Raw genomic sequence first — 23,458 nt, 5'->3', positions numbered from 1 at the left:
CAGCGTTTCCTGACAGGGCATGGCATCTGGCTAACTACCTGGCCATTATCTTAAAAGCCAGAAAAATGGCAGGGGACGAGGCGGCATTAGCATACGATGAGGAGTTTCGCAAGAGGGCTGCCGCGGACCCTAAGGGGCGGTGGGATATCAAAGACAGTGATATTTGGTCTGAAACTGTGGCACCTCACTTTGAAAAGAAGGCCTCCGGACAGGGCCGTCTTAAGGAGATCGGCCGCCGTGGTGCAGTGATATCTCCGGCACTCCCCCGGCGTACCGCCTCTCCGTTGCCTCCCTCTCGCGCTTGCCGCCCCTCGGAAGGGGGGGTGGTCGAGCAGGGGATGAGGGGTGTGGCGCTGGAGCTGCGCGGGGCTCTGCGCACCCTTCCAGTGCTCCCGGGACGAGAGGCGAGGGCGGCGGCTCACAGCCCGCCGGGGACCGGCATGGGTGGCAGCGGTTGCGCTGCCGGTGTGCAAGCGCCCGGCCGACAGCCCGCCCTTGGGTATGCCAGTGGGCTCGATCCTTCCGGCGCCCCATGTGTCCGGGGCGTACGGGGGAGAGCGCTGGTGGCGCAAGCACCCGTCCGTCCGTGGGGGCGGTGGGGAGGCCGCCGGCGGGGCCGCGCTACTCCCCCCCGTTCACTGCGCTCGAAGACGGGGCTGTGCCGTCGGCACGCGAGCGCCCGCCCACCCGCCCGTGGGGTCGGGTTGGGGAGGGGGCACCCGGTATGCTGGCGGGCTCGCGGGGGCGCCCCTGGGGGCCCGGTGCCCCGGTGCACCGCACCACCAGCCGAAATGGATGAGACGGCCCTCCCTTCGGAGATAAGGCAGGAAAACCCCCATCCAAAGTCCAGAGGGTGGCCAATACAGCATGCTGGGAGTTTAATAATGGGCCAAGTAACAGGGACAGATGCCGCTTCGACCATGTCTGTGAACGCTGTGGCGGTTCACAGTCTCGCACCAGGTGTTTTAGGGCGAAACTGCCTTTTTGTGGCTTTCAGAAGACCGGAACAGGGAGTGGATCCAGGCAACAAGGGAGGCGGGGGAGCCTCTGGTACCCAGCAGGACAAGGCCGTTGCCAAGAGATGAAGTTTTTTCCTCCCTAGCCCCAACCCCTGCATGCACACGAAAGCTCATACCAAGAACAAACTTAGTTGGTCTCTAAGGTGCTACTGGAAAGAATTTTTTTTTTTTTTTTTACTATGGCAGACCAACACAGCTACCCACCTGTAACTGACTTATAGTGGACATCTGAAGGCAGCCCTGTTTAGGGAAGTTTTTAATGACTGTTTTATTGTGTTTTTAATATTCTGTTGGGAGCCGGCCAGATGGGCGCTGTGTGTGTGTGTGTGTGTGTGTGTGTGTATATATATAAATTTAATTGCTGGAGACAAGGGATCCTCGCCTAGGAAAGCCTTTCCTGCGCCCCTCCCGCTTAACACGGAGCCCCGCAAGCCTGTGGGATGGACAGGGGAGAGGCCTCATCCCACCCCGCCCTAAGCAGCCCACGGGCCGGACGCTCTTCCTAGGGGAGTCCGCACTGCGCACGCGCCGCCCGGCAAGAGAGCTCCCTGCCCCGCCCCCTCCTGCGGGCGCACGCGCACTTTGCTCCGCAGCCCCTTCAGCTCCTACGTCCCGGGCAGACAGACAGGTAGCAGCCCGAGAGGCGAGAGGCGGAGCCAGTCCCGCGGCTGCGGCCAATCCGAAGACGCTCCGGGGCTCGGCCCGCCCGTTCATTGGTCGACGTCGGGTCCCGGCACGCCTCCGCTGGCGTCGCTCCGTCCGCAGCGCGTGAGGCGGCGCGCGGCTCCGTCTGCTGCCCGTTGCCCCTCACTGGAGACCGGCCCGCGTCCGGTGAGTCCCGCGGCGCCGCTGCCCCGGGCCGGGGGGGGGGTTTGAGGGGTCGGGGGTCGCCGTCCGACACGCCCAGGGCGGGGCCCCCCCTCCGTACTCCCGCCCGCCCTCCCTTCCCCCTCCCCTGGTTGCCAAGGGGGCCGCCGAGGCCCCGCCCCGTCCGCGGGGTGAGGGGCGACTGGCCCCGCCCGCTGCGCGTGGATCCCCGCGCAGGCCTCGGTCCGCCTGGCTCGTCCCTGCGCCGCCCCGCCCCTCTTCCCTCATTTCCCTCCCGCCTCCTCCGGTGCAGGTCGTCCCTCTCGGTTCCCGGCGATGTCCGAAGGCGAAGCCAAGCAGGCCGGACACAACAGCGGAGGCGGCTCCGACCCGAAGGCCGAGGCGGCGGCGGCGGGGCCCGGGATGACCTCGCTGTCCCCTCCGCTGGCGGCCTCGGCGGCGCAGGAGGAGGAAGAGGAGGAGGAGAGCGAGGACGAGTCGGAGATCCTGGAGGAGTCGCCGTGCGGAAGGTGGCAGAAGCGCCGCGAGGAGGTGAGGGCGCGGCGGCAGCAGCGACGCGGAGCTTCTCCCCGGGAGTCTCGCCGCGCCCGGCTCGGGCTTCCCAAGCGCGGCTCCGGAAGCTGCCGAGGCCCTCCAGGCACCCCGGCAGGAAGAAGCGGCCCCTGGGCAGCCCACGGAGGGCCGGCTTCAGGGAGCCGCAGCAGCAGAAAGGAGCCTCTGCCTCTGCCTCTGCGTCCAGTGCCGTCGGGCCTGCCAGGGCTGCCTTCCACAGTCGGGTTCCCAGGCTGCATATTGGCTCCCTGAAGCTTCAAGGACAGGGATCTTCCCCACCCCTCCACGGAGATGTTGGGAGCTGAGCTTGAGACCTGCTGCTCGCCAAGCAGCGCATTTTGCTGTTCAGCTGCAGCTTTCCCCTGGGCACTGCTGTTTGACGGTGCAGTGGACTCTCCCCTCCTTGGGGGGAGAGGCGGAGGTTTTTAAGCAGAGCTTGGGTGGCCATCTGTCAGGGATGTTTTAGTTGAGATTCCTGCACTGTAGGAGGTTAGACTAGATGACCCTCAGGGTCCCTTCCAACTCCACAGTTCTATTGTTCCTTGCCCCTGGGCCTCTTTGCTTCCCAAGTTTTCAGTAGCTGTGGACTAGCAGGGGTGCAGAGCAGTTTCCTGCAAGGTGGGAGTCTGCTCTTTGATTCTCTAAGTCAGGCATCTGTGGTGGGGGCAGCTTGGTATTATAATTGATTTATATACCGTTTAATGCCTGGATGGCTTCTGAGTGATTTATGAAATTTACTGCTGAACATAGAGAGAATCTAGGTGTCTTAACTGATCGTCATAAAAGGAACGGGAACAAACCAATGGCTCATCCAGTCCAGCATCCTGTCCCCACAAGGGCCAACCAGATGCCCCAGTGGGAAGCCCACAAGCAGGACCTATGGGGTGGAAGTAGAACATAGTTGGTGACTAGCGGAAAGAGCTGCATATGCTTAGTATGGAAAAAAGGGGATGAAGGGATGAAGAGGTGATGATGATCTTCTGTTAGGCAGAAGATGGAGCAGACACCTGCTCTGTTGCTCTGGAGGGCAGGGCAGGAAGCAATGCATGGGAATTGCAGTAGGGAAACAGATTTTAGTACAACATTAGTAGAAAAGTTCCCAAGTAGAGGAGCTGCTTGACAGTGGAACAGAGGTGCCTCGGGGGTGGGGGGTGGGCTGGAGGCATCTGAGCAAAGGCAGTGAGCAGGGGGTTGCACAAGATGGCCTTCAGGGTTGATTTTTAAGAATATTTATAAACCACCTACTCATAATAGTATTGTATCATACATGCAGTATACGAAGAAATAATTAAAACACCATAAAAATTATAACTAGTAAATCAACATTTTCAGCAAGCAACAAAATATTGGAATTTTATAAGAGTATTTTGTCAAAGGTTTCTTGCCTGCTTCATGTTCATGTTGCTTCTTAGGGAGGGTGTGCCAGGTTGTTTGCAGATGAAGGGTCTCTAGAGTTGAGCCTGTCTTCTAGTTCAGCCTCTGTTCTGTATTGATGCACCATCCTTTATTTTATACCCAGCTTTCCTTCAAGGTGGCTGTGGGCTTTCCCCCCAGGTGGGATATAACTACAGTAGAGATGGACAAGTGACACGACAAGTAAATCTTACGTAAGAGGCCATGAATATATGCACATAAGGAAGCATTGGTATTAGAAACTGAATGCCGATCTCAGCATTATGTGCAGTTCTATATCAGAGTTGCTTATGAATAAAATAACTCAATAAAAATTAGCAGCTGCAGATCTGGCCAGCTGAAACTCAAGCTGGAGCTTAAACAGAATTTCAAGGTCTGGGCCAATCAAGTTTTCACCCCAAAACGACAAGTTTTCACCCCAAAACGACAATAAGGACTGCCGCAGGCAATCCTTTCTGGGAAAAGGAATTCCGATAGAAGTGGTGGCTCTGAGGCTCAACTTACTGGTCAGGCAGGTTTATGTAGGAAAAATTAGGGGCTACAACTCCCCTTAGCACCAGCCAGCCAGGTTAAGGAATGGGGAGTTGCTCCCCAGGTACTGTGGAACTCTCACCTCCTGCCATCCGTCCCACAACATCTGGAAGGCCACGGGGTCCCCAGCCGTGCTGTAGGTGTCATGGTTCAAAACTGTTTAGAACATTTATAAGCTAAAAGCAACATCTTTAAATGTGCTCAGATTAGAACCAAGATTTGTACGCATGTAGCTCCTGGTGATATTCTCCATCCATAATCCCGTTTAACAATTCTTATGCTATATTCTGCAGTCCCTCAACTTCCTGAACAATGTTCTAAGACAGCCTTGTACACAGCTGTGGTCTAAACCACTGAGCCTCTTGAGCTTGCTGATCAGAAGGTTGGCAGTTGGAATCCGTGTGGCGGAGTGAGCTCCTGTCTCTTTGTCCCAGCTCCTGCCAACCTAGCAGTTCAAAGGCACACCAGTACAAGTACTGTAGATAAATAGATACGGGTGCAGTGGGAAGGTAAACGGCATTTCTGTGTGCTCTGGTTTCCATCACGGTGTCCCATTGCGCCAGAAGCGGTTTGGTCCTGCTGGCCACATGACCTAGAAAGCTGTCTGTGGACAAAGGCCACCTCCCTCGGCCTGAAAACAGAGATGAGTGCCGCACCCCAGCCTTTGACTGGACTTAACCATCCAGGGGTCCGTTACTTTACCTTATACAGAGCTCTTTTCTCTCTTCCCCTGCCCCCCCCCATTTGAAGCTGGGTAGGGCCAGGTGGTGCTCAGTGTGTGTGCATTTAATTCCAGCCACCTACCCAGTACTTCTCTCTTCAAGGAATGGCACTGTTGCCTTGAGGAACTTTATTCCATTTCCATAGGTTGCCTCTGTGGGCTGTCCTTTGGAACATATGGGAAACTCCTGTTGGCTTTAGTAGGCATTGGTAGAAATGGCACCAGCTGCATCTAGAAGCTTTGGGAGCCCTGACTTGTGGGTGCAAAGGTGCTTTGCAGTCTCAGGATGTGGTTCCACACTTAGCTTCCATGCCCTTTCAGGAATTGAAAGGCTTGAAACCTACGGCTGCCTCCTGCTTCCTTGGCTCATGCCTGCCCAGAGAGCTTGGCATTTCCAGGAGAGGGTGCTCTCCCCAGGCACCTGGGTGCCAGAAGATGTTCCTTGCTTGGAAGGGACTTGTTGCTCACCCAGAGGCTGAATCGTCCTTTGGAAGTTGGGGGTTGGGAGGAGGTTGAGAGCATAGCTCCCCTTTTTGTACCAGCTGGCTGAGGCTGGGAGTGGCAGGATGGTGACAGGTTTCACCAGTCAAGGCGGGCTGACTGCTGGTCTTGGGGGGCAGCTGACATGCCCGCTTTGCACAGGGCATTCCTGGGGCTATCCTGGCTGTCTTGTGGTCTGGAGCCTTTGATGGAAAAGCCTCCCCTCCCAGGGAGCAGTTCAAAATGGCCATGCCTCTTACACTAAAATGGGATAGGGGGATCTCCAGAAAGACTGGCCATTGCTAGCCTGGCCTGACTCTTCTTTGGCCTCTGTCAAAGCTGGAAGCAGGGCGAGCAGTTTGAGAGCCTGAGACCAACACAGGGGGGCTTGTTTGGCTTTCAGGGGGCTGTGCCTTTGGTTGGGGGTGTGACTATTTGATTGGCCTTGGGTGGGGGAAGTGTGTGTGTCAGGAGAAGAGGCACCTTGGAGGGAGGACAAGGTGGGAAGGAATTCTGGGCAGACTCTCCTGGAAGCCTTGTCTGATGAGCGTTTTGGGGGTGCAAAGCGGCCTGGGAGCTTCCTTGGCCATGGGCTTGGGTTGCCCTCCTCCCCTCCCTTTCCCCAAATAGATCTGCCGCCAGCAGACCTGAGTCTGGGGGCCTTTTTTGCTTGGCTGCAGTTTGGCCCTCCCTCTTCTTGCAGCTGTTCTCATTCATTGTTCCTTTGCCCCTCCCTCTTTGGGGGGGTCGTGTTGCTAGACATCTCTGGGCAGATGGTGAGGAGCAAGCCTGCCTGCCCTTTAGTATTATTCTGTGTCAACTCACTTTGGCTGACTCACTGTGGCTTGACCTGGTGAGGACTAGAGGAAGTGGCTGTGCCCCAGAAGAGGGTTGGGCCCTGGGGAGGAATGTGGCCCTGATGCAAGGCAGGCTGCTGCGTCATTTCTGTTGCAAGCTGGGGCAGGGAGGAAGCCAGGCTGGCTGGCTGGGCAGGGGCAAGGGAAGCAGGCCTGAAAGGGCAACATGGGCCCCAGAGGCAGGAGGGGCTCTGACCTCCTGAATGGAAGGCCAGGGAAAGGACCAGAGGAAAGATTCCTGCCCTCTTCTGCAACATCAGGAAGGAGATGTCTCTCCTGCCACTGCCCACCCAGGGAAACTGTCTCTGCGCAATGCTCCAGGCTGCAGAGGCAGCAAGAGGGACAGGTGCCTTTCTCCAAACTGGCTATAGAAGGAGGAGTATTAGGCAAACCATCCAGGCCAAGCTTGTTCCAGGTGTGGGTCTAGCCAAGCCTTGGGGTGCCCCCATACCCCTGGCAGCCAGAGGCAGCCCTGTCTTTTGCAGAGGCACAGGGAGGGGGGCAAGGGGAGGAGGAATCCTGGCCCATTCTTGCTCCCTTGCCTCTCCTCTGCTTGGGGAAGGGACCAGCATGGCCTCTTGCTCTTGGCGTTGCTGCTTTTGCTGGTTTCTCCCATGCCACAGGGACAGGGGAGAAGTGGAAGGTGGCAGGACCATCAGAGGTAACCCCACCATTCAAGGGATCCATGGACATTGTAGACCTTTCAGCCGAATGTCTGTCCTAGCATAGCTGGGGGAAATTCTTGCAATGTGACTTGTTCAGCCTAGAAGAACAAGCCTTGTTGAGGAGGAATGACTTCCACAAAGTCTTGCCTTCCAGTCTTCTTGATTTGTTTCTCTTCAAATGTGTAGATCTACCTTTTTTGGCTGGAGGGCCATACATAGTATTGTAACTTGGTAGTTTTTTTTTTGGGGGGGGGTTAAAGTGTTGCAGGGAGACAAAACCTCCGGCATCATGCCATCACATCCGGGGACCCATGGGAGGGGGTTGTTATCAGAGTTACGGTTAATTGAGGCATTGCAGGCTTTGTGGTCCCCAAGGATCTGCATTGGGCTCAGTTTAAAATTATTCTGAATTTTCCAGGGTATTGCCATTATTTTTATCATCAGCATCAATTCAACTTACATCTCACTCTTTCTCTCAAAGGTGCCCAGGGTGGCAAACACATTAATAGCAATATCATTGAAAGCATTTAAAACAATTAAAAACATTTGCCCCAACAGGGATTTCAGGAACAGCATTTCAGCCATCAAATGCTTGGAGAAGCAGGAATGTTTTTAATTTCCTCCAGAGAGTCAGTGATGAGGGAGGCAGTCTCCATAAATGACCCATAATTGCTCATGGTGGTGAAATTTCAAGCATATTGTGAAGAGTACCAGAAGTCTTTTCCTGTACTCTAGTATCGGAACATAAATCTTTGATATGGAATAGGATGTCAGGGAAGCTTTTACTGTTTGATGTTTTATTGTGTTTTTAATATTCTGTTGAGAGCCACCCAGAGTGGCTAGGGCAACCCAGTCAGATGAGTGGCATATAAATAATGAAATAAAATAAAATAATTAAAATAAACCAAAACAACCCCCCCCCTCCTATGGGAACCCTGCAAGCAGGGCCTGAGCACAAGACCCATCTCTCCTGTCAGAAAGCTCTTCCTGATGTTGAGTTGGATTCTCCTTTCTTGAAACTGGAATCCACTGGTTCAAGTTCCAGAGCAGGAGAAAACAAGCTCATTCCCTCTTCCATGGGACAGGCCTTCAGATAGTAGAATATGGCTTTCGTATTTCCTCGCAGTCTCCTCTTTTCCAAGGTAAACATACCCAGTTCCCTCAACCATTCCTCATAAGGCTTTGTTTCCAGACCCTTGATTATCTTGGTTTGGATATTTAGTCAACCATGGTTTCCATAGAATCATAGAATTGTAGCATTGGAAGGGACCCCAAGGGTCATCTGGTCCAGCCCCTTGCAAAACAGGAATCCCCTTTAGCATTATGCCATTCACTTTCCTATTTTCCAGAGTCCTTACTTCGTTCTATTCTGCTTTGGGCAAGATTTCTGTTCTCTGAATGAAGGCACCCTCTGTCATTAAATCTCTCTGCTGGGCTGGGGGGGGGCATCTCCTAATCAGTGGTCTACATTCTAGCTGAGCTTCTGTCATCATGGTGTTAAATAGCCACTGAGCACCTTGGGGAATCTTCATCCTCTCAGTTATTAACTGATCCCCACATTTTTAGGTTTTCCCCTTCAAAACTGTCTTGTGCTGACTTGGCAACCTTCTAGTCATGTCTTGAAAATGATAAATGTCAATGAGATTGAGATCCTGCCCCAGATCCTAGGCATCACTCAGGATAAAGCCCAGGCTTCCACCCCCCTCCAGTTGGTTCCAGGACTGACTTTCTCAGCCACTGTCATTTAGGGCACAAGAGCTTTTTGACTCTTTGTGACATGAATCTCTGCTGTGATTCTCAGAGCAGCAAGACTGACTTGCCAGGAAGAAGTCTCTGGAACAAATCTTTCTGGGCTGCTCCTGTCCTCAGGAGTTTCCTGACTCAGACGTGGGGGTCTCTGCGGGCACCAGCCCCTCGTCTCCACAGCTCCCTGAATCGCTGCTTTTATTTTTGGCCCTCTCCATGCAGGTGAATCAGCGCAATGTTCCTGGGATTGACAGTGCTTACCTGGCAATGGACACAGAAGAAGGGGTGGAAGTGGTTTGGAATGAGGTCCAGTTCTCGGAGCGCAAGAATTTTAAGCTTCAGGAGGTTGGTGAGCCTGGGATGGGAAGGATGGGGAGTAGGTGGCCATCATGCTCAGGACGCCTGGGAGGTAGTGGCATAAATCCCAGCAGTACAGAACCCTGTGGGAAGACTGGCTAGCCTCCCTGTGGCAGGTGGGTGCTGGTTGCTGCCTGCTGCTGCCTGGCCAGCCCTTGGGGGTTCTCCCATAGCACTGCATCCATCCTTCCACAGCTGTGAGACTGGGGTAAGCCAAGGGCTCTCCTCTTCCTGGGGTCTGGCATTCCTCTGCTTTGTCCCTCCAGGAGAAGGTCAAAGCTGTCTTTGACAACCTGATCCAACTAGAACACCTGAACATTGTGAAGTTCCACAAGTACTGGGCAGATGTGAAGGAGAACAAGGCCAGGGTAAGTGGGGTGCCCCCCAATGTCTTCCTGATGGGCTTGTGGAGAAGCAGCAGCAGATGGTGACTTCCTTCTCCTTCCCAGGTGATCTTCATCACAGAGTACATGTCCTCTGGCAGCCTGAAGCAGTTTCTGAAGAAGACAAAGAAGAACCACAAGACCATGAATGAAAAGGTGACCCTCCCTTCTTTCTCCTACCTCCTCCCTCTACTCCTGGGTACCAGGCCTCCTGCTGGGGCCATCCTGCCTTTGAGCACAGAGAAGCAGCTTCCTTTCCCAGAATGACAGGAGGCTGGGGGGGAACCAGGAAGTGTCTGGCCTGTTCCTTCTGAGTGGCATGGAAGGAAGCAAGGAAATAAGGAAGGAAAGTGTTTGCCTGGTGCAGTCAAGCTACCTGTTGTGGGTGTTGCTTAGAGCCTCTTCTTTTTATCTGTCTTTAGGCCTGGAAGCGCTGGTGCACCCAGATCCTGTCTGCTCTCAGGTACATGCTTTGCATCCCTCAAAGGCTGGGGTGGCCTTGATTTGAGAGCCTGGCTGCTCATGCCTCCTTTGGTTCTTCCAAGGCCAGGGTGGAGAGCAGTTGCTAGCACTTGTGGCAGGACTTGGCTTGCCGCTTTGCCTGCCTGCTTGCCTCCCCTCCTTCTCAAGCTGACTGAGGGTAGGAGAGTGATGGCTATTGCTCTCTTGGGGAGACCCTGGCAACCTCAGGCACAAGGCCTTGGTTTTGCCCCTGTGAAAGTGGCCTTTTGTTGGGGGCGGTGAGTGCTGGTGCCAGCCTCTTGGGCCCACCATTCCTTGTGTTGCCTTTCCAGTTACCTTCACTCTTGCGATCCTCCCATCATTCACGGAAACTTGACTTGTGACACCATCTTCATCCAGCACAATGGGCTGATCAAGATCGGGTCAGGTAAGCCTCTCCTCCAGAGCCACATGCCAGTGATCTAAAGAGTCACTGGAAAGGGAAGGAGCTCCCCAGAAGGCCCAGGGGCTTGGTGGGCTCCTGCTGCCCTGCTCACCTGGGATTCTGAGCCTCAGCTGGTGCCTCTCTCTGTAGCCTTCATTACTGACTTCTGGAAACCTCCTGGAGAACTCTGCCACCTGGACACGTGTGGCCCTGAGCAGCTACTGCTGCTGCCGCCGCCACCTTCTCAGGCTTCCCAGCCCCCAGCTTCCTCCCACCCCACGCTCTGTGTCTGGATAGGCTGCCCAGACCATGGGTGCCTGCGTCCCTCCAGGGCATGGGGCAGGAAACTGCTTCCAGGTGGCCTTTGGTCCCTCAGGGAGAAACCATCCTTCCTCTTCTTGCTGCTTCCCTGCCAGCTGGGCGCTTGGACAGGCAGGTAGCTGGGGCTTTGAGGAAAGGGAAGGGCAGCTGGAGTGCTCTGCCGAGCTGCCTTTTGGGTATCTCCAGCCCCCGAGAGCTCTGAGGAGGAAATGGGAGCGTTCCCCTTGGGCTTTTTCTGTGGCTCTCCCACTTGAGATGGTTCTGGGAAATCTCTGGATTCTCTTGAGAGCTCCTGGGACAGACTAGCCAGAACTCTCTTGTTGCCAAGGGCAGTTAGGTTGACTTTCCTGGCAGAAGACAGGGGCTGGGACTTGGCTGGTGAATGCAATTTCCTGGGCACTAGGGGGAGACCTGTGGCAGTTAAATCGGTAGGAAACCCATCACAGTGTAGAGCTGCCCAGGGATGCAAGGGGTGAGGAGTGTGTGTGTGTGTGTGTGTGTGTGTCTGTCTGTGTGTGTGGTGCATGGCAATGGACTGCTGGCCTCTGTGGTTTCAAGTCCTAAAACTCCTTTCAGAACAAAGCCCTTCAGTGGTTGCAGAATTCCCAGTCCTGCCTTCACTTAGCAGCAAAGGTTCCTGCAGTTCTGGGGCAGCCAAAATGTCACCCGGCTGAGTGCAGAGGCCTTATCTGATAAACTGCCTCTGAGGGTGGAGATTCTATTCTTGACTTTGAAGGGCCTGTCCCACCACCACCACCCTGTGACTTTGCCTTTTCCTGGCTCCCACCCCCCCAAAAAGGAGTTCAGGGTGGTGGTTGTTTTTTTCCAATGGAGTTTTGCATCACCCTTTTTTGTAAATGGCCCTGGGAATTTTTGCTGAAGGGCAGCATAGACCTTTCTAAAATAAACAAAGGTGGCCTCCATGGTTTTCCCTTTTATCGTCACAACAGCCCTGCGAGGGGCCCGCCTAGACTCATGTCCCTTCCCTTGCCACAGTGAGGCAGGGAAGGGCCCAGAGACCTGCCTCCCAGGGATGCTTCTACCAAGGCTGAGGAAGACCAGCCCTCCTGGGGGAACAAAGACTCCTCTGACGCAAACTGCAAGATTGACTGGCCTGCTTGCTCTGTGCTTGGGATGCCTTTGGCTGAGTGTGGTGGGCAGAGAGTTTTGTGGGGGTGCCAAGGGATGCCCAGTCTTCCCTGCTGCTGGATCCTTTGCTGCTGCTGCTGCGCCTGCAGGGCCATCGCTTGGAGCCACTCACCTCAGGACTCTGCCCCAGCGTAGAACAGACTTCAGAACCAGTTTTGAGCAGAGGTTCCCCCCCCCTTTCCAAGAAAATAATGTGTGTGCAAGTTTTCAAGAATTGCTAAGATCACCACAGAGCAAAGAGCTCACTTTTTTGCTTTGTACAAGTTTGGGTCTACGATATTTCAGCCAGACAAGACCAGCCATAAGGAGCTATGGGCCAGTGCCATCTTCTGGCCATCTCTAGCGGAAGAAACTCGTCACTGCTTCCAAGAGAAGAGCCTTTCCTGGCATGCTTTGTGGGTGAAAGAGAGCATGGATGAGGCCCCCGAGGTGCTTGGACAGGGAACTCACTCAGGCTAGAAGAGCCACACTTGGGATTGGGGAACTACAGGGCGGTGGCGGCTGGCAACCTTGCACAATGCTCAGAATCCGTCCGAGCACAAAGGCTAAGATACAGGAGGACCAGACTGCCGGATCATGGCAAAGCTTCCTGCCTGCCTCCACACGGGGACAAACGCCGCTTCTGCTTGACATCTCTGGCAGAGCTCATCTCACAGGTGTTTCTGAAGCAGCTGAGTTGAGGGGCTGAAGCACCTGCTCTTTCAAACTCTCTTGCTCCCCAGGACATGGCAAGGGACAGCAAGTGCTGTGATTTAGGAAAGCTCCACGGCACCATTTGCGCTTGCCAGCAGCGCCTTTGGGTGGATGGGTGCAGGGGCTGGAGCCCTGCTCTGCCGTTGTCGGGATCTTAGTAGCTGGTGTGAGGCCAGCAAATGCCCTTGGCTCTCCCATTTGAGAAGAGGGAAGAGAAGGAAGCGCGGCTGTGGTATGACTGGCATCTGTTGCGTGGATCTGGCCCAGAAGCAGACTTGGAGGGCTCCACCTGTTCCATCCTCATGTGGGGCAGGTCTTGCTTCAGTCCCCACGGAACTGGGTGGCTCCTTTGGGTCCCACCTGCACCTGGGCATTGGCACGCTGGGCTGGGCACAGGCGGCGGAGGGAGAGCCTTTGGCTTCCTGGGTGCCACTTTCCCACAGCCTCTTGATGAGCCATTTTTGTTGTCTTATGGGTTTGGTGAGCTGAACCTAGGGAGGAAATCAGGAGGTGGGCCAGGACTTTGCCCTCCTTTTCCAGGGCCTGCAGTGCTGCTTGGGAGGCTGCCTGGCTTTGCCACCTCCTCCCCTGTGTCTGGGAATAAGTGGATGTAGGCTTGGTTGTGGTCATTGTCCCAGCACCTGAACCCTGACCTTAGGATCCCCCCTCTGTCCTCCGCATGCACCTTATTCAGAGACATTTCTCTCCCTTCATGCCTCCCCCAAAATCTGTTAAGATTCCCACCCCACCCCACCCCCCAAAGCCAAAAAATCTTTGGAAAAACACAGAGCCCTTTTCTGCCTCTTTCCCTGCCTCTGTTTTCTCTTCCCTCCATCTCCACTCCCAGCCCCATTGATGATTCAGGGGTGGTGGGGAGCTTCTTGCAGCCCCAGTGGCTGGCAGTTTTGTCCAGGAGGTTCCCACTGCTCAGCCCCTGAGGCTGCCTGTGAGGTGTGCAGAGGAGGCCCTGAAGCGGTGTGGGGGGAGGTCAGGGGGGCTAGTGAAAAGAGGGGAGGGGGAGGCTGCTGGACTCCTTGGACTGGAGAGGCCTCTGAGCTTGGCTTGGCTGAGGGTAGCCGGGCACTCATGGGCTCCCTTTTTCTGGCACCCATGGAAGAGGAGCTGCCTTGGGGAGAGGACTTCAGGCCTCTGTGTTCCCCCATGACCCACTGGAAATCCGGGGGGGGGGGCTTGGAGCTGACCTGGGGGCAAGGGAGATGGGAAGGCAGTGAGGATCCTGCACTACTAAATCACATGTCCTGGGGGGCCTCCCCTGCCCAAGAAGCGCCTGGGCCCCTTCCCTACCCCCTTCTCCAGGCAGGGAGTCTCTGGTCTGCTCCTGGGCCCACATGGTGGCTGAGCCAGAAGCAGCTCCTGGCTGTGCTGCCCAGGTCAGCCACTTTTCCTGATGGCCTGGTGGGGTGGCCAATGGGCAGCTTCCTGGGGATTGAACTCTGTCCTGGCAGGAGCAGGGAAGGGCCTTGTCCCAGGAGCCCCCCCACCCTCCATCGCCTTCTGCCTTTCCCTGCCCGGTTGTGGTGGCCATGGGCGCTGGGGCTGCTGAGGTGAAGGGCTGACCCTCGGCGCCCGCCATGTCTGTTTTTACTTCCTGCTTTTATGGGCTGCCTCTTTCTCTCTCTCTCGCCAACAGTCTTTCATAGGATTTTTGCTAATGGTGAGCAAATCTCTCTGCTCTGTGATGTGGCTGTGACCTTTGGAGCATCTATCTATAGAGATATAGATACGAGAGCATCACTTTGTATAATGGCATATATGATGCTCCTTTTCCTCCCCGGTGGAGGCTGGCACCTGGGCTCTCCACCCCAGTCCTGCCACCTGTTGGGGCTCCTTGTGTGGGGTGGGGGGCTGCCTTCCTGCTGCATGGCTGCCTCCTGCATGTGTCCTGGGCTGCTTGTGCCCTTGTGGCCCTGGGTGGGGTCCTGCTTGCTGTTTGCTTGTGGCTTTGCTGCCAACACCAGCTCCCTGGGGCCAGCTGCTTGGCAATGGGTCGGACGCGTGTGTCGGAGCTTGACTCTTGGGCAGCTGCGTGCCTGGTGTTGCCTGTGCAGGGGCCTGGAGGTGCTTGGGAGACCCTGGTGGAGCCTTGGAAGTGCTCAGGCCCTGCAGTTGCTCTGCTGCCGCCCCCTCTTTTGCAGGGAGCTTTTGGGGAGCTGCCTGCCTCTCCTGCCTTAGTGGTAGGGAGGCCTGCCTTGGGAAGGGCCTTCCCTTGCTTCCAGTGCCAGCAAGCAGAAGACAGGGCTGGCAGAGAAGGCCAATGCCTGGTGCAAGATGAGCTGTGCCCTGCAGGCGGAAGGTTCTGGCGGTGAGACAGGGGCCCTGGGGTGTCCTCCCCCCCCCCCCGGCATGGCCAAGGACTGAAAGAGCCCTTCGCTTTGGGCAGGCAAGAATTCCTTGGGCACGTTGGTCCAGGCGAGCTCAGTGGAGCGGAGCAGGTGGAAGCTGGACGGGAGCAGGGCCGAGAGGAGAGGTGGCGCTCGTGGCGCAGAGGCGGCAGGTAACGAGAGGAGGAGGAGGACGCTGGCGCTGCTTGGGCTGCATGCAGGTGGCATGTCTTCTGTGGAAGGGAGCCTGGGCCGGGAGCAGAGCTCAGCTTTTCTGAGGGCCCGTCTCTGGGGTGGGTGAGTTTGGGTGGTGTGCTCAGTGAGTCTCAGGCGTGGCTGTGTCTCTCGGTGAGGATGAAATTCCAGGGTCTGGCAAAGGCCTTGCCCTGCCCAGAGGCAGAAGGAAGTCTGCAAAACCAAGCCCGCTTGCTTCCTGGGCGTACCACTGGACGGTGCATTTGATTTGGACACTTGAAGCACTAAGTCCGGCAAAGACACGGCAGCTACACCGGAGGGACCTCTTTGGGGCAGTGGGCGCCTGCTATGCCCCCCCCCATTCCTGGTGGGCCAGCCTTCCCCAGAAGACACTTTCCGGAGCAGCCAAGGTGGTGGTAGGGGGATGGGTCTTCATCTGCGACAGAGAGAGAGAACACTTTCAGGGAAGGGAAGCCCAAGCTTATTGGACTGCTTTAAGAAAGTGAAATGTTTTGAGCTGGATCCCAAAGACGGTGGGCCGCAGGAAGATAGCTGCTAGCTGTGTTGGCAAAGGCTTGCCTGGGCAAAAGTGAGCCCAGCGCTCCAGGAAGCAGAAGGCCCTGCCGTTCTCCGCAAGAGGAAGGACAGAAGCTGCCCTCTTCCGAGTCGAGAGCCGCATGGCCTTGTCTCTCTTGCCTGGTGCCAGCAGCTCCGCCTTGCTTCGTTTGCCTGCCTGAGAGCCTCAACTGCAGGTGCTGCAACTTGAATGCCAGACTTTGTTCCTGAAAAGCATGTTTCCCCACCGCCACCTGCAGCAGAAGGAAGCCTTTGAGCAAGTTTCTCACTTTTGGCATGAGGGATAAAAACACCTTTCTGTGACTAGAATACGTTGGCTGTGTACAGAAACTCTGCAGACAGATGGGATTAGCACATACAATTATATTTGGTGGTATATTTCTGAAATTAAAATTATAGGTGCCTTACATTTATTCTGATCAGGACAAGTGTGCCTGAGCTTTTGCTGGTTGAGAAGCTAAGGTGAAAAGCACCATTTTAAGCTCGTCAGTCTTGAAAATTGAAAGCAGAGAACATGAATCCTGCCTTCCTGGCAGTGATCTAAGTGTAAAGAAAATATTGTAGGGTGCCAGTCAGGAAGTGTTTGGCTTCAGTGTCTGGGAAATGACCTTTAAAACCACATCTGAATTGGTGGGGGGGGGAGTAAATTTGGGGCTCCTCTAGCAGGCGCCTCTGGCCATTGAAACCACTAGGTTGGTAATTTGAGTTGTGTTGAGGTTGTCCTATGATGGTTTACTGCTTCCAGAAGGGAATCTGGGGCACTTTAGGAGAACGGGAGAGCTTTGCAGCAAAGGAGGTGGTGGCAGCAGCTAATGGAGCTCCAGCTTGCCTGAACTGAGCTCTGTCTGCATTCCTGTCATGAAGTCTCTCTCTCTCTCTGCCTTTCCACGCCAAAATTGAGCTTCCTTCTCAGGTGCAGGCTACCAGGTCACAAACTGGATTTTAGGGGTGCTTTGCCACAGGCCGTAGCTGGTATAATCATCCCTTCTAAGGCAGCAGCAGCAGCAGCTGTTGTATTAGAAAGCGACTGGTTCTGCGTCTGGCTTTGGGTGCCGAGGAGGAGGAGGCTTGGTGTGGCTTTTGCCCCAGTGTCCATCTCCTCCTGCTCATCGCTGTTACCCTCAGGGTGCCCACCAAGTTCCGCCCTCTGTGTGGATCCCTCCTTCTGGTTTCAGAAGCTGCTTTGGGGCCTGGGTCTGCAGCACCCTTGGCTCCATGGCCACTACCCCCTCCCCTTGGCACTTCTAAGGCGACTGGGCCATTGGGATCTTTGATCTTGGGTGAATGGATGGGGCAGCAGTGGAGGGGAGGCAGCCCTCTTTGGTGGGGAGACAGTGGCTGGTGCAAACCGGATCAAGTGGGAATCCCCCTCTCCGTTGCTGGGCTTTCAGGAAAAGGCCTGAAGCAGGCCAGTGTGTGTGTGTGTGTGTGTGTGTGTGTGTGTGTGTGTGTGTGTGTATGAGAGAGAGAGAGAGAGATGAGGACTGTCTTGTCTGTACCCTACCCCGTCATTCAGGTGTCTGTGGGTGGGTCAGTGTGGGCGTCTGTGGGACATCATCATCATCTGCTGCTGCTGCTGCTAAGGATCCTCCCTTCTTCTGCAGCCCCTTGCGCCTGCCTTAGTGCTGGTCCAGCTGATGCTCCCCTGCAGTGGAGACCCAGGAGCAGCAGAAAGGGCTTCCTCTGCCCTCTTCCTCCAGCAGTGCTGCCTTCCCCCCCCCCCAGCTCCCATTGGGCTCTTCTGCTTTCCCTGGTGGGGTTGCTTTGGCTGCTGGGGCTTGGAGCTCGCCCAGGAAAGATGGAAGATCTGGAGGAGCATGTGGCCCTGCCCCCCCACTCGCTTCTGAGCTGCGCCTGCCCTCGTCTTGCACTGGGACTGGACTGAGGTGGCAGCAGCTGTGCCTGAATGCCTTCTGCCCGCCCCTGATTCCTTGCTGTGTTTTCCCCCTCTTCCAGTGGCCCCAGACACCATCAACAACCACGTGAAGACGTGTCGTGAGGAGCAGAAGAACCTGCACTTCTTTGCCCCGGAGTATGGCGGTAAGAAAGGCGGAAGAGCGGCTGAAGTGGCTCTTCAGTGTTGGTGTAATTTGGGGAAATGGGTGAAATTGCACTAAGTATCCATGTCTTGAGGGCCCCCACGTTGGGTTTCTGTTCAGAGTTCACATGCCAGCTGCACTGGGTGGCTTAGATGCAGTCCAAGGCTAAATGCCCGGAGCATGACTCATCCACCCTTCCTTTCTCTAGGGCAGTGCTTCTCAGCCATGTTGTTGGACTACAACTCCCATCATCTCTGACACTGGTCCTGCTAGCTAGGGATGATGGGAGTTGTAGTCCAACAACAGCTGGAGACCCATGGTTGAGAAACACTGCTCTAAGGAACGCGTATGGGCAGAGGCGGCTATAAAGCTGAGGTTGCATTCAGGAGTGCTGCCAGGAGTGTGAGCTCTTCCCTGAGGAGAGCTTTTGCTCAGTGCGAGGTATCAGTGGAGAAGCTGGAGGTTACATGCTGTGTGGTTCAGCACAGAGAGGTGAGCTAGCAGGGTAAAGTGCTAGTGGATTTCTTTGGAGACTTGTACTTTGGAAGGTCTACTTCTAAGACCAGAAGAACAGTATTCTAGTAGGTTAGCTCATAATGTACCAGCCTCTCTTAAAGGTTCATGCTTGGCCCTCTAGCTGTTTGGGGACTACAACTCCCATCATCCCTAGCTAACAGGACCAGTGATCAGGGATGATGGGAATTGTAGTCCCAAAACAGGGCCAAGTTTGGCCATGCCTGAATTGTAGTTGGTGTCAAGTGGGAAAGGAGGTTTTTTAACTGAGAACTCTGGGAAAGGCTGGCTACTGGAAAACAGGAAAACACTGATATTCATAGAATCATAGAGTTGGAAGAGACCCCAAGGGCCATCCAGTCCAACCCCCTGCCAAGCAGGAAACACCATCGAAGCATTCCTGACAGATGGCTGTCAAGCCTCTGCTTAAAGACCTCCAAAGAAGGAGACTCCACCACACTCCTTGGTAGCAAATTCCACTGCCGAACAGCTCTCACTGTCAGGAAGTTCTTCCTCATGTTTAGGTGGAATCTTCTTTCTTGTAGTTTGAATCCATTGCTCCGTGTCCGCTTCTCTGGAGCAGCAGAAAACAACCTTTCACCCTCCTCTATATGACATCCTTTTATATATTTGAACATGGCTATCATATCACCCCTTATTCTGCTAGAAGACTCTGCTGGATTCTGGAGCTTTGCATACTCTGCTGTTTGCCCTGGTCAAAGTGGGGTGTAGTATCAGTTACAAATGGTGGGTCCAAATTTAACAGGTTATGGGCCAATAACAACTGGGCCCCCCAACGCCCCAAGCCCGATGACTGAGTGGCTCTGAATGGCCATTGCCATCCAGCCAGGGGGGTCCTGATTCCTGGTTTTGTGTTCCAGAAGTTGCACATGTGACGACCGCGGTGGACATCTACTCCTTTGGGATGTGTGCGCTGGAGGTAAGGCAAGGAGAGCTGTGAAGAGGGAGGGTTGGGGGGCATAGCTGCTTCCCCCCCCCCGCCAACCTCCAATCCTTATGGGCAGGGGTGGCTTGTTTGGCATCCTGGTCTTATCTCGACAGGGTTAGGAGTGCACAGTGCATCTCCTTGTGTTGTGGAGGGGGTGTCATTTGGTCTCTGTGATTTCTGAAAACTCTGGGAACAGAGGTGTGAGCCAGTCCCCTTTCTCTCCCTCGTTGTGTGTGATGGCGGCTGGTGGAGCCCTTTGGTTTCTCTGGGATTGCAGCATGCCAACTGTGGGGCTCAGCCCCCCACTGAGCTGTGCTTCTGCTGTCCCTGCAGATGGCGGTGCTGGAGATCCAGGGCAACGGTGAATCCTCTTATGTGCCCCAGGAAGCGATCAACAATGCCATCCAGTTGCTGGAGGATCCCTTGCAGCGGGTGAGGCGCCTCTCCCTCCCTCCCTCCCTCCCTCCTGGGACGGGCACAAATCTCAGCCTTCACCGCCTTCTCCTTACTTACTTTCCCTCCTTCCAGGAGTTCATCCAAAAGTGCCTGGAGCTGCAGCCCAGCAAGCGACCCACGGCCCGCGAGCTCCTCTTCCACCAAGCCCTCTTTGAAGTGCCCTCTCTGAAGCTCCTGGCAGCCCATTGCATTGTGGGCCATCAGCGTGAGTGGAGGCTGGGGTCTGCAAATGCAGCTCCTCAGGGAAGTGGCTGGGGAGGCCTCATCCCTTCCTCCGGAGGCAGAGAGCGGAAGCAGCCAAGGGCACTGAGCAGAGCAGCCCTTGCTGGACCTGGCCTGACCCTTTGGCCCTCTGTGCCTTCCCAGCTCCTGGCTAGAGTCCTCCTGCAGAGCTCTTTGGGGCAGGAAGGAAGGCTGCTGGGGTCTGGGGCCTTCTCAGCCCCGAGGGCCCTTGGAGCTGCTCTGACAGATGGCCCTGGGTGGGTCCCCTCCTTCCATGCATCAGCCTGGCCCTCAGTTTGTGCTGTGATTTACATCTTGTGGTGCCGCATTCTGCTTGGGGAAGGGTGGTGGCACCCACCCGCTCTGAAGGCAGGAAGTCCCTGGACTACTTTCTGGAAGAACCTGCAGTTTCAGAAAGGGGCTTGGGTTGCCACAGGTGTCCCTGCAGCCAGACAACTGCATGGAGGCCCCTCCAAGAGTGTTTGAAGGGGAGATAACTTCCCCTGGGCTCCGTCCCTCACCCCACTCTGGTTGCTTCTCTTCCTAGTCCTCCTCCTCCTCATTTTCCCTAAACTGAAAAGGCCCAATTATTTTCACATTCCATTTTTAGGGAAGGTTCCCAGTATCTTGATTGGCCTTTTCCAGCTCTGCAAAGCCCTCTTGGAGATGCTCAGTCGTCCGCGCCCCTCTCCTGCCTTTATGGACAGGCGCTAGGATGTTGGCAATACAAAAATGCCTCGAAATTCAGTTGCTTTCGTAACACACTAGGTGTGGTGTTTTTCTTCCTGCCATCACTCACTGAGCCAGCCTTTTCCACTGCAGCCCAAAGGCCTCTCTCATTGGCCAGCCCCCGTCTGTTTGGATCCCATGGGACATCTGGGAAGTGTGAATGTTTCTGCCCCAGAGGCCACTTGCTTCACTCTGACTTCCACTGCACTTCTTTCAGCCAGTTTGGAAAGATCCTTTGGGGGCTCTTTGCAAACCACTTAGGCTTCCATTGTCCTGAATATTTGCAGATTGGGCCACTTTTGATGGCTCAGATCATTTCTAGTCCAAGTCATAGAATTGGACCCCGTAGAGACCCTTGAACAGCCTCTCTCCTGCCTTCCATCAACTGCGATAACCGCCTGCGCTTCCTGTCCTCTATTAACCCACCACCCGCCCTTCATAGGAGGCAAGGAGTGTCCTTTGCCTTCCTTGCAGAGAGCGAGGGGATGTTTGAATTGTAGATGGGGAAGGGACCCTGAGGGTCATCTAGCCCACCCCCTGCAATGTTCCTGAAAGACTCCTTTGCCTCCTGACAGACATGATCCCAGAGAACGCCCTTGAAGAAATGACCAAGAACTTGGACATGAGTGCAGTGTTGGCTGAGATCAACCATGCTGACCGCGAGGGCGTCCGCATGATGTGAGGCTTCTCTGAGGGGGGCAGGCAGTGGGTGTCCCTCTGGCCCATCCCCAAGGAGGCCGGGGGGGGGATTTTGCATTCAGCACTGAGGTCCCCCTTTATCTAACTCTGTGCTTTGCCCACCTCGCAGCTTCTCCCAGTCCCCAGCCCTGGAGCTAGACAAGTTTCTGGAGGATGTGAGGTGAGAATTTTGTTCCACCACTTTCTTGTGTGCCAGGGGGCCTCTCCTGGGCTGGCCAGCCTAGACCCTTGCTGCCTTCCCTTCTCTTCCAGCAAGTGGAAGGCCTGCAACTTTGCTGCCCACTTGGGGAACACAGCCTGACCCCTCTCTCCCTCTAGGAACGGCATCTACCCCCTCACGGCCTTCGGCCTGCCCCGCCCTCATCAGCCGCAGCAGGAGGTGGTGACATCTCCCATTGCGCCCCCATCTGTCAAGACACCCACGCCGGAGCCTGCGGAAGTGGAAACCCGCAAGGTGAGTTGCTGTCGTGGGGCCTGGCCAGCAGGCACAGCCAGGGCCTCCCACCCCACTCACTGCCTCCCCTTGCCTCCCGCAGGTGGTCCTGATGCAATGCAACATCGAGTCAGTCGAGGAAGGGGTGAAGCACCATGTATGTACCAACCTGGGCTGAGGGGGGGGGGTGTCCCTTTTGCAACGCTGCCCTACTTGAAGGGGCCTGGGTTGGGGCCAGGGACTGACTTTGGCTTCTCTCTGCCCAGTTGACACTGCTGCTGAGGCTGGAAGACAAGCTGAACCGACACCTGAGCTGTGACCTGCTGCCCAGTAAGTCCTGCCCTCCCTCCCTCCCTCCTGGCTGGACATTGCTGGGCGAGGGAAGCCCTTCTCCTCCTGATTTTTGGCTGCCTCTTCTCCTCCTCTCCCAGGTGACAATATCCAGGAGCTGGCGGCCGAACTGGTCCAGCTGGGATTCATCAGTGAGGTAGGATCCTGCCCGCTGGCAGGCTGGGGGGGTGGTCTCAGCCCATGGGTGGGGCTGTCACTGACCTCTCCTTCCCTTTCCCCCCTTGCAGGCTGATCAGAGCCGGCTGAGCTGTTTACTTGAAGAGGCATTCAGCAAGTTCTTCTACTCTCGGAACGGAGCGCTGGCGGCCGTCACTGTCTCCTCCTAGGGGCTGCCCTCATGCCAGCAGTGCCCGGGCGCTGCCTCCGCAAAGGGCCCCCTCCTCCTGCCAGGCCGCTGCTGCCGCCTGCACAGAACCAGCTTGGCTGTGCCTCCTGCATGTGCCACAGCCGCCAGGAGCCCCGCAGACAATCGCTGCCACCATGGGGCGGGGGGACAGGAGGGAGGGGGCAAGGCGGGGAAGGGGGGCTGTGTGCCTTGTCAGTATTATTTCCCCCCGGGGCCAGTGGCCTCCCCCCCCCCGGCTCACGCATGGAGTTTTGTTTTGCTTGAATTGTACAGAGGTGTTTTTTTTTTGCACAGCACAGAGATGTCTGTCTTGTTATTTAAGGGGGTGGGTGGGAGGGAGGGGGAAAGAAGAGTGAGGTTGGCTCCTCCCCCTGCCCCTCCCCCTCTCACACATGGTTTCCAGCCCCACAGTCACCCCCTTCCCTGGCAGCCTCACCCTCTTCTGGGCGGCTCCTTTTCTCCCCCTTCCTTGGCTGCCCTTCTTGCCCTGGGTTGTGCAGCAGAGGCACCGCCTCCTGAGCCCTGGCGAAAGTGGGTGGGCAGGTAGGCACAGTGCCATGAATGTTGCAGGTGCAAGAGGCAGCCAGCAGCTGGCCAGACCCCCCCCCCCGAGCTGGGTTCCCCCCTCCCCGCCTCCCCAATAGGGCTGGGGCTGGTTGCTCAGCAACAGGCACCCATTCCCATCTCCAGAGCTGAGGCTGCTCCAAGTGTTTGTTTCTGTTCCTATTTTTAATAAACTGTTTTGTAAATAAGCCACAGTGTTCTCATTGTCTCTGGTCTTTGGGGAGGGGGCCAGCCTCCCAAGGGTAGTCAGCTCCTGCCTGCAAAGGGGGTGTTCTTCTTTCAAGGCCCCCTTTGAACACAGAGCTGCAGGAAACAGCTTGTGCCTCATGCCTCTTCAAAGAAGTACTTGGGCTGGGCAAGGCTGGAGGAGGAGAGGGCCCCCCCCCAGCAGCACTATCTCTTCCCTTGCAGTTTTTAAATGGAGGTCAGATAGTCATCTGTCA

The 23,458-nt window shown here is 55.8% G+C and overlaps 1 protein-coding gene across 2 annotated transcripts; it reads left to right on the top strand.

The window, feature by feature from the left end:
* Positions 1-1,779: 1,779 nt before the first annotated feature.
* On the top strand, positions 1,780-23,203 carry NRBP1 (nuclear receptor binding protein 1). Of its 2 annotated transcripts, XM_033145304.1 has the most exons (19): positions 1,780-1,850; positions 2,140-2,378; positions 9,035-9,157; positions 9,436-9,537; positions 9,619-9,708; positions 9,975-10,015; positions 10,347-10,441; positions 14,253-14,276; positions 17,671-17,754; positions 19,148-19,206; positions 19,549-19,647; positions 19,744-19,876; positions 21,198-21,300; positions 21,431-21,481; positions 21,640-21,775; positions 21,858-21,911; positions 22,021-22,084; positions 22,186-22,241; positions 22,333-23,203. In XM_033145304.1, exons 2-19 carry the CDS (start codon positions 2,163-2,165, stop codon positions 22,429-22,431), a joined length of 1,629 nt encoding a protein of 542 aa, XP_033001195.1. In that variant the 5' UTR covers positions 1,780-1,850; positions 2,140-2,162; the 3' UTR covers positions 22,432-23,203. The 2 variants fall into 2 exon arrangements, with proteins under 2 accessions (XP_033001195.1, XP_033001196.1); XM_033145305.1 differs by lacking the exon at positions 14,253-14,276 and having other exon boundaries at positions 1,783-1,850.
* Positions 23,204-23,458: the final 255 nt, after the last annotated feature.

Source organism: Lacerta agilis, chromosome 3 (genome assembly GCF_009819535.1).
Source record: "Lacerta agilis isolate rLacAgi1 chromosome 3, rLacAgi1.pri, whole genome shotgun sequence".
Lineage (NCBI taxonomy): Eukaryota > Metazoa > Chordata > Lepidosauria > Squamata > Lacertidae > Lacerta > Lacerta agilis.
This window is presented reverse-complemented; position numbering and strand designations above follow the sequence as displayed.

What these genes read in the sequence shown, in the direction of transcription:
- NRBP1 (XM_033145304.1), top strand. Translation starts at nt 2,163, where the DNA reads ATGTCCGAAGGCGAAGCCAAGCAGGCCGGACACAACAGCGGAGGCGGC. An exon ending in GCTGATCAAGATCGGGTCAG is followed by an intron (nt 10,442 to 14,252) that starts GTAAGCCTCTCC and finishes TCTCGCCAACAG; the next exon opens with TCTTTCATAGGATTTTTGCT. An exon ending in GAGCTGTGACCTGCTGCCCA is followed by an intron (nt 22,085 to 22,185) that starts GTAAGTCCTGCC and finishes CTCCTCTCCCAG; the next exon opens with GTGACAATATCCAGGAGCTG.